Consider the following 10,000-nt stretch of genomic DNA (forward strand, 5'->3'; position numbering starts at 1 on the left):
ACAAATAGCCAATCAAGAAATAGTTTTCTAAGATCTACAGAGACACTTGCTGGGACACCCCAACAAGCGAGAGTCCAAAAGTGGCAGGCTCAAACCCAGAACCTCAACCAATGGCTGATACCAAATGAGAGACTCCCCCCTGGGCACACAGACTTGGAAAGGTGCTGAACGGACTGTGCTTGGGCACCACGAGATGCAGAGCCAACCTCAAGAAATGGGGCAACAAAGTGGAATCCTTGACATGCGAGTGTGGAGAGGAGCAAACCACTGACCAACTGCTGCAATGCAACCTGAGCCCTACCATGTGCACAATGGAGGACCTTCTCGCAGCAACACCAGAGGCACTCCACTTGGCCAGATACTGATCAAAGGACATTTAGTCAACTACCAAACTTGCAAATTTCGTGTTTTGTCTGTTTGTTTGTTTGTTTTGTTCTGTTAGAAATGTAATACAACTGTTTGGTTGCCCTGACACGACAAATAAATAAATAATCTGCACTAGTTGTCCAGAGTGAATGCGCTCCGTTTCTCAAGCTTCGTGGGAGAAGTTACTTGGGTTTTTCTTCTTTTCTTCCCTCTCGTCAACCACGGCACTTTAATAGCTCAATGCTAATTAATGAAAGCGGCGACCGAAGGTAATGAAGCGCTTAATGCAAAGCCGTTTAAGGCGAATGCCTGCAACTCCATGACATTCAGGAACCTGTTCCGTCAGAAAAGGCTATTCTGCAAGAAAACGGGAAAAATGGAGCAGAAAACAACTGCAGGAAAAGAAAGTTCTGCGCAGAAACTGGGAAGAAAAAGGACTTAACTTCCAAGAGAGAAAATTGAATTATACATATGCGAGAAAGAGAAAAAACGGGCAAACATTTGTGCCTGATAAAATAGAAATAAGTAAATAGAAATAAAATAAAAATAAAATAGAAAGCACTGATAAGAATGATACCGATAATAACATAAGACTATAATTTAATAAATATTAATAATATAAAATAATACTATAATATAATGTATTAATAATATAAAATAATACTGTAACATAATAATTATTATAAAATAATATATTATAATATACATGTAAGTCGCCCCAAGTCGTGGCGTAGTATAAATAATTTATTATTATTATTATTATTATTATTATGTAATAAATAATAGACTATGATTAAAATTATACCATAACAGAATAATTCTTATAAAATAACATACTATAATATACATGTAAGCCGCCCCAAATTGTGGCGTGGTATAAATAGATTATTATTATTATTATGTAATAAATAATAGACTATGATTAAGATTATACCATATCATAATAATTCTTATAAAATAATATACTATAATATACATGTAAGTCGCCCCGAGTCGTGGCGTGGTATAAATAGATTATTATTATTATTATTATTATTATTATTATTATGTAATAAATAATAGTCTATAATAAAATGTAATCAATAATAACAAATTATTTTATATTATTATTGTTTGTTGTAATGCAATCAATAACAATATTAAAAAATAATACAATGCTATAATATAATTTAATACAAATATCAATATGAAATAATATACTTTAAAATGATCTTATAAAAATATAATATTATATAGTAGTAATAATAATATAAAACAATGTATTATTGTTTTGTTTTAAGCGGCTCTGAATCCCTTCATTCATTCATTCATTGATGCAGTTTGGTACCGCTTTAATCTCTGTGGCTGAATCCTATGCCATATGAACCCAAGTGGCACGAAAGTGGGTTAACCCCAGAATGCGGACGCGTACCTTGCCCGGACTGGGCCTCGGGGACCCTCTCTCGGACCATGCGGCAGGCATCGTAGACGGCAGTGCCGGGCGCAAACTGCATGGTCTTGACGACATTGCCCTGCCGGACGCACACCTTCAGCGACAGCGACACCATGGCGGCACCACAGGTAGGGATCACCTGGAGGGGGGGAAAAGGGAGAGGTTAGTGGAGGGTCTATGCAAATGAGGGGGTGCGGCCCAGTCACTCTATTCCAACTCAGGAGCCTATCAGTAACACCATGCAAATGAGGGGACGTGGCCCAGTCACTCTATTCCAACTCAGGGGCCTATCAGTAACACCATGCAAATGAGGGGGTGTGGCCCAGTCACTCTGTTCCAACTCAGGAGCCTATCAGTAACACCATGCAAATGAGGGGGTGTGGCCCAGTCACGCTATTCGAACTCAGCAGCCTCCCCGCCTGAAAGAGGCCTATCAGCGGCACTATGCAAATGAGGGGGTGTGGTCTAGTCACTCTATTCCAATTCAGGGGCCTATCAGCAATACTATGCAAATGAGGGGGCGTGGCCTAGTCACTCTATTCCAATTCAGGGCCTACCAGTAACACCATGCAAATGAGGGGGCGTGGCCCAGTCACGCTATTCTAACTCAGCAGCCTCCCCTGCCTGAAAGAGGCCGATCAGCAGCACTATGCAAATGAGGGGGCGTGGCCTAGTCACTCTATTCCAACTCAGGAGCCTATCAGTAACACCATGCAAATGAGGGGGCGTGGCCCAGTCACTCTATTCCAACTCAGGAGCCTATCAGTAACACCATGCAAATGAGGGGGCGTGGCCCAGTCACTCTATTCCAACTCAGGGGCCTATCAGCAACACTATGCAAATGAGGGGGCGTGGCCTAGTCACTCTATTCCAACTCAGGAGCCTATCAGTAACACCATGCAAATGAGGGGGCGTGGCCCAGTCACTCTATTCCAACTCAGGAGCCTATCAGTAACACCATGCAAATGAGGGGGCGTGGCCCAGTCACTCTATTCCAACTCAGGGGCCTATCAGCAACACTATGCAAATGAGGGGGCGTGGCCTAGTCACTCTATTCCAACTCAGGAGCCTATCAGTAACACCATGCAAATGAGGGGGCGTGGCCTAGTCACTCTATTCCAACTCAGGGGCCTATCAGTAACACCATGCAAATGAGGGGGCGTGGACCAGTCACTCTATTCCAACTCAGGGGCCTATCAGTAACACCATGCAAATGAGGGGGCGTGGCCTAGTCACTCTATTCCAACTCAGGGGCCTATCAGTAACACCATGCAAATGAGGGGGCGTGGCCTAGTCACTCTATTCCAACTCAGGGGCCTATCAGTAACACCATGCAAATGAGGGGGCGTGGACCAGTCACTCTATTCCAACTCAGGGGCCTATCAGTAACACCATGCAAATGAGGGGGCGTGGACCAGTCACTCTATTCCAACTCAGGGGCCTATCAGTAACACCATGCAAATGAGGGGGCGTGGCCTAGTCACTCTATTCCAACTCAGGGGCCTATCAGTAACACCATGCAAATGAGGGGGCGTGGCCTAGTCACTCTATTCCAACTCAGGGGCCTATCAGTAACACCATGCAAATGAGGGGGCGTGGACCAGTCACTCTATTCCAACTCAGGGGCCTATCAGTAACACCATGCAAATGAGGGGGCGTGGACCAGTCACTCTATTCCAACTCAGGGGCCTATCAGTAACACCATGCAAATGAGGGGGCGTGGCCTAGTCACTCTATTCCAACTCAGGGGCCTATCAGTAACACCATGCAAATGAGGGGGCGTGGCCTAGTCACTCTATTCCAACTCAGGGGCCTATCAGTAACACCATGCAAATGAGGGGGCGTGGCCTAGTCACTCTATTCCAACTCAGGGGCCTATCAGTAACACCATGCAAATGAGGGGGCGTGGCCTAGTCACTCTATTCCAACTCAGGGGCCTATCAGTAACACCATGCAAATGAGGGGGCGTGGCCTAGTCACTCTATTCCAACTCAGGGGCCTATCAGTAACACCATGCAAATGAGGGGGCGTGGCCTAGTCACTCTATTCCAACTCAGGGGCCTATCAGTAACACCATGCAAATGAGGGGGCGTGGACCAGTCACTCTATTCCAACTCAGGGGCCTATCAGTAACACCATGCAAATGAGGGGGCGTGGACCAGTCACTCTATTCCAACTCAGGGGCCTATCAGTAACACCATGCAAATGAGGGGGCGTGGCCTAGTCACTCTATTCCAACTCAGGGGCCTATCAGTAACACCATGCAAATGAGGGGGCGTGGCCTAGTCACTCTATTCCAACTCAGGGGCCTATCAGTAACACCATGCAAATGAGGGGGCGTGGCCTAGTCACTCTATTCCAACTCAGGGGCCTATCAGTAACACCATGCAAATGAGGGGGCGTGGCCTAGTCACTCTATTCCAACTCAGGGGCCTATCAGTAACACCATGCAAATGAGGGGGCGTGGCCTAGTCACTCTATTCCAACTCAGGGGCCTATCAGTAACACCATGCAAATGAGGGGGCGTGGCCTAGTCACTCTATTCCAACTCAGGGGCCTATCAGTAACACCATGCAAATGAGGGGGCATGGCCTAGTCACTCTATTCCAACTCGGGGGCCTATCAGCGGCACTATGCAAATGAGGGAGTGTGGCCTAGTCACTCTATTCCAACTCAGGGGCCTATCAGTAACATCATGCAAATGAGGGGGTGTGGCCCAGTCACTCTATTCAAATTCAGCAGCCTCCCCGCCTGAAAGAGGCCTATCAGCTGCACTATGCAAATGAGGGGGTGTGGTCTAGTCACTCTATTCCAACTCAGGGGCCTCCCCTGCCTGAAAGACGCCTATCAGCAGCACTATGCAAATGAGGGGGCGTGGTCTATTCACTCTATTCCAACTCAGGGGCCTATCAGTAACATCATGCAAATGAGGGGGTGTGGCCCAGTCACTCTATTCTAACTCAGCAGCCTCCCCTCCTGAAAGAGGCCTATCAGCAGCACTATGCAAATGAGGGGGTGTGGCCTAGCCACTCTAATCCAAGTCAGGGGCATCCCTAGCCTGAAAGGGGCCTATCAGGACAACTATGCAAATGAGGGGGTGCGGCCTAGTCCCTTTTCTAACTCGAGGGCCTCCCCTGCTCGAAAGGAGCCTATCAATTTCACTATGCAAATGAGGGATGTGGACCAGGGCTCCATTCCTACTCAGGGATCTATCAGCAGCGCTATGCAAATGAGAAGGCGTGACCTAGTCTCTCTATTCTAACTCGGGAGGCTCTCCTGCCTATTTCTAAACTAGGGACCTATCAGCAGCACTATGCAAATGAGAAGGCGTGGCCCAGGGCTTTATTTTGGGTGCATATTTTAATGTGTTTATTTACAGTAATACGTTTATTACTGTGTATATTTACATATTCATTTTGGGCGTTTATATCAATGTGTTTGTTTACATTAATGTTTTCCTTTTGCACACAAACACACACACACAAATGTATTATTTATTGCAATCTGCCCCAAACCTCTTTTTTCGGACCCCAAACGGAATGTTTTGGTGTCCGAATGGTCACTTGAGACGGAGTTCATCCAAAAGGGACGTCCGGAGAGGAACCACCTTTTGCAAGGAAAACAAGAGAAAGGAAGCTCCCTTCCGTTTGGCCAAAGAAGGGCTTTGCAAAGAGGAGCAAAGGTCAACCTATGCTCTCTGCAGCATTGTCCATCTATACGGCAGAATTAATGCAGTTTAATACTGCTTTAACTGCCGCAGCTGAATGCAATGCAACCCTGAGAGATGCAGTTGGCTCTCTTTGGCAGGGAAGGCTCCCGTTTGCAATCTATATATATAAAAATGCGCATGTCATCATGAGTGGCTTAAAAACAAAAGAACTGCTGGGCCAATATCCACCAAATTTGGCAACAAAACTCCTCACCATACAAGGTGCGACCATCAATAATAAAAAAATAAAATAAAACTGAAAACATATTAGAAATCCTTAATAAAAGGAGAAGCCATTACAGCGCATGCGTGCAGGAACTTGTGGTGGCAACGGCTGCGTTTGCAATATATTTATATATGCAAGATTAAAGCCATAGCATAAAAGCTTCATGGCCTGCAAAGTGCAGCTCCAACCTATACAAGTCAATGCAAAAGTAATAATAATAATAATAACAACAACAACAACAACAATAATAATAACAACAACAACAAATCCAAGGTACATTGACTCAGGAGGAGAAGGAGGATAATAATAGTAACAACAACAACAACAACAACAACAACAATATAATCCAAGGCACATTGATTCAGGAATAGTAATAATAATAATAATAAATCCAAGGTACAATGACTCAGGAATAGTAGTAGGATAATAATAATAATAATAATAAGAAGAAGAAGAAGAAGAAGAAGAAGAAGAAGAAGAAGAAGAAGAAGAAGAAGAAGAAGAGGAAATCCAAGGTACACTGACTCAAGAATAGTAGTAGGAATAATCATAACAATAATAAGATTAAAACCCAAGGGACATTGTCTCGGAAATAATAATGATGATGATAATAATAATAATAAATCCAAGGCACATTGACTCAGGAATAATAATAATAATAATAATAATAATAATAAATCCAAGGGACATTGACTCAGGAGTAGTAGTAGTAGGATAATAATAATAATAATAATAATAATAATAATAATAATACATCCAAAGCACATTGACTCAGGAGTAGTAATAGGATGATAATGATGATAAAAATAAATCCAAGGGACACTAACTCAGGAATAATAATAATAATAATAATAATAAATCCAAGGGACATTGACTCAGGAGTAGTAGTAGTAGGATAATAATAATAATAATAATAATAATAATAATACATCCAAAGCACATTGACTCAGGAGTAGTAATAGGATGATGATGATGATAAAAATAAATCCAAGGGACACTAACTCAGGAATAATAATAATAATAATAATAATAATAAATCCAAGGGACATTGACTCAGGAATCTATATAAATAAAAATGTAATGTTAGTTTGTGGTATTAGCATAACTCAAAAACCACTGGACAAATTGACACCAAATTTGGACACAACACACCTCTCAGGCCAACGAGCGTCCATTACTCATGAAAACACTGAAAAACACAGCAGAAGAGACTAAAAAAAGCAAAAAAACAAAAATTACAATGCATGCGCAAAACCACACACACACACACACACATATATATATATACACTCAAACACACATATACAGAAATATACACACACACACACATATATATATACACTCAAACACACATATACAGAAATATACACACTCACATACACACACCCAAAACACATATACACAGACTGGGCCAAAGCAATGTGTGGCAGGGGACGGCTAGTAATAATAATAATAATAATAATAATAATGATTAATAATAATAATAAATCCAAGGCACACTGACTCAGGAATTTGTTGCCGACCTGTCCTCGCAGTTTGAGAGAGGCAGAACATATTGAAACACAATGGTATTGAAACACACAGAACGAATATTAAATCCCCAAATAGTAATAAAATCATATAGGCAGTAGGCTTGGTTGATCAAGAAAAATTTGGTTCTAAACTCGTTTCGTATCTATAATATAATATAATAATATACAATTATAATAATATAATATACAATAATAATATAATATAATAATACATACGAAAATAATTACCAAAATTGGAAAAATAGTTTTGATTCTTAGTTACTCCTCACACTATTCCTGCATGGCTCGATATTGGATCGAAAGCGAATTTAAATACGAATTCATAAGGAGTTTAGAAACTAACGAACACGATCAACCAAGCCAGCAGACACCTAGCTCCAGCAGACAAGAGTCCTTTGCCCCACCAGAACAATTCCGCAAGATGCAAACGAGGCTTCCGTGCCCCGATTAACCTACTAACCCTCTGCTTCAAACAGGATATCCTCTACGCACAGATGGCAAGCGAGCCAACTTTTCACAAAAGGAACAAGAATCCCAAGACTTCCAAGAGATAAACAGATAAAAACCAAGTAGTTTTGCAACTCCTTCCAAGAACGACGGGCTGCGGAGAAACTGGTTTATAGTTGAAGTTTAATAGGATGACGACGGGTGCAAAACAGAGACTCCAAAAAGGGTCCTTCTTCCCCCAATTCTACACTGGAGATTTCATAGAATCATAGAATCAAAGAGTTGGAAGAGACCTCCTGGGCCATCCAGTCCAACCCCATTCTGCCAAGAAGCAGGAATGTTGCATTCAAATCACCCCTGACAGATGGCCATCCAGCCTCTGTTTCAAAGCTTCCAAAGAAGGAGCCTCCACCACACTCCGAGGCAGAGAGTTCCACTGCTGAACGGCTCTCACAGTCAGGAAGTTCTTCCTCATGTTCAGGTGGAATCTCCTCTCTTGTAGTTTGAAGACATTGTTTCGTGTCCTAGTCTCCAAGGAAGCAGAAAACAAGCTTGCTCCCTCCTCCTCCCTGTGGCTTCCTCTCACATATTTATACATGGCTATCATATCTCCCCTCAGCCTTCTCTTCTTCAGGCTAAACATGCCCAGATCCTTAAGCCGCTCCTCATAGGGCTTGTTCTCCAGACCCTTGATCATTTAGTCACCCTCCCTATGACATATTCCCTTCTCATATTTATTCATGGCTATCATATCTCCTTTCAGCCTTCTTTTCTTCAGTCTAAACATGCCCAGCTCTTTAAGCCGCTCCTCATAGGGCTTGTTCTCCAGACCCTTGATCATTTTAGTCGCCCTCCTCTGGACACATTCCCGCTTGTCAATATCTCTCTTGAATTGTGGTGCCCAGAATTGGACACAATATTCCAGGTGTGGTCTAACCAGAGCAGAATAGAGCATGGGGAGCATGCCTTCCCTAGATCTAGACACTATGCTCCTATTGACGCAGGCCAACATCCCATTGGCTTTTTTTGCCGCCACATCACATTGTTGGCTCATGTTCCCCTTCCTCCCCACGAGGACTCCAAGATCTTTTTCACACGTCCTGCTCTCAAGCCAGACCTCATTGTCCCCCATTCTGTCTCTTTGCATTTCGTTTTTCCTGCCAAAGTGGAGTATCTTGCATTGTCCCTGTTGAACTTCATTTTGTTAGTTTTGGCCCATCATCTCTCTAATCTGTCAAGGACTCCAAGATCTTTTTCACACATCCTGCTCTCGAGCCAGGCATTGTCCCCCATTCTGTATCTTTGCATTTCGTTTTTCCTGCCCAAGTGGAGTCTCTTGCATTTGTCACTGTTGAACTTCATTTTGTTAGTTTTGACCCATCATCTCTCTAATCTGTCAAGATCGTTTTGAATCCTGCTCCTGTCCTCTGGAGTCTTGGCTCTCCCTCCCAATTTGGTGTCGTCTGCAAACTTGATGATCCTGCCTTCTAGCCCGTCATTTCAGTCATGAATGAAGATCCTGATCAGGACCGGGCCCAGGGGGGAACCCTGCTTATGGCACTCCACTCGTCACTTCTTTCCAGGATGAAGAGGAGGAAGCCTTGAGGAGAATCACCCTCTGGGTTCATCCATTTAACCAATTCCAGATCCACCTCACCGTAGTTTTGCCTCGCCCACATTGGACTAGTTTCCTTGCCAGAAGGTCATGGGGGACCTTGTCAAAGAAGGCCTTCCTGAAATCCACGGCATCATTTCCCGCATCTACCCAGCTTGTAACTCTATCGAAGAAAGAGATCAGATGAGTCTGGCATGACTTGTTTTAGATCAATCCATGTTGACTCTTAGCGATGACCGCATTGGTTTCTAAGTGTTTGCAGACCACTTCCTTGACCATCTTTTCCAGAATCTTGCCTGGTATTTAATGCAGTTTGGCACCACTTTCGCAGCAATGAATTGGAATCCCGGGAGTTGTAGTTTCCCATTGTTTTTGGCTTCCTCTGCATTGCTAAACTACAAATCCCATTCCCATTGAGCCACGGCATTGCAAGCAGTATCAAATAGCAGGGGGAATAAGCCATATTTTGTGTTTACTTGTATTTTTGCTCACTTTTTCCTCTCCAAAGGGAGGGATACGGATGATGATTTGCAGCCAGATGCTCTGCATAGTTAGGAAGGGAGTGGGTGCTTTTCCCTTTCTTTTTTGAATTAAATCATCATCATCATCATCATCATCATCATCATCATCATCGCAATGCAGCATCCAAACAATGTCCAAATGTTCCCACCCC

At 43.2% G+C, this 10,000-nt stretch overlaps 1 protein-coding gene across 2 annotated transcripts in view; it reads right to left on the reverse strand.

Annotated features, from left to right (window-relative positions):
* The window catches only part of TLN2 (talin 2), a 242,376-nt gene that overhangs the window by 163,557 nt on the left and 68,819 nt on the right, over window positions 1–10,000 (reverse strand). For both annotated transcript variants that reach the window (XM_067471232.1, XM_067471233.1), the window contains exon 2: window positions 1,778–1,937. In XM_067471232.1, the coding sequence (XP_067327333.1) occupies window positions 1,778–1,913 (136 nt within the window). In that variant the 5' untranslated portion in view covers window positions 1,914–1,937. The remainder of the gene's footprint in view (window positions 1–1,777; window positions 1,938–10,000) is intronic.

The sequence above is a fragment of the Anolis sagrei genome, chromosome 9 (genome assembly GCF_037176765.1).
Source record: "Anolis sagrei isolate rAnoSag1 chromosome 9, rAnoSag1.mat, whole genome shotgun sequence".
Taxonomy (NCBI): domain Eukaryota; kingdom Metazoa; phylum Chordata; class Lepidosauria; order Squamata; family Dactyloidae; genus Anolis; species Anolis sagrei.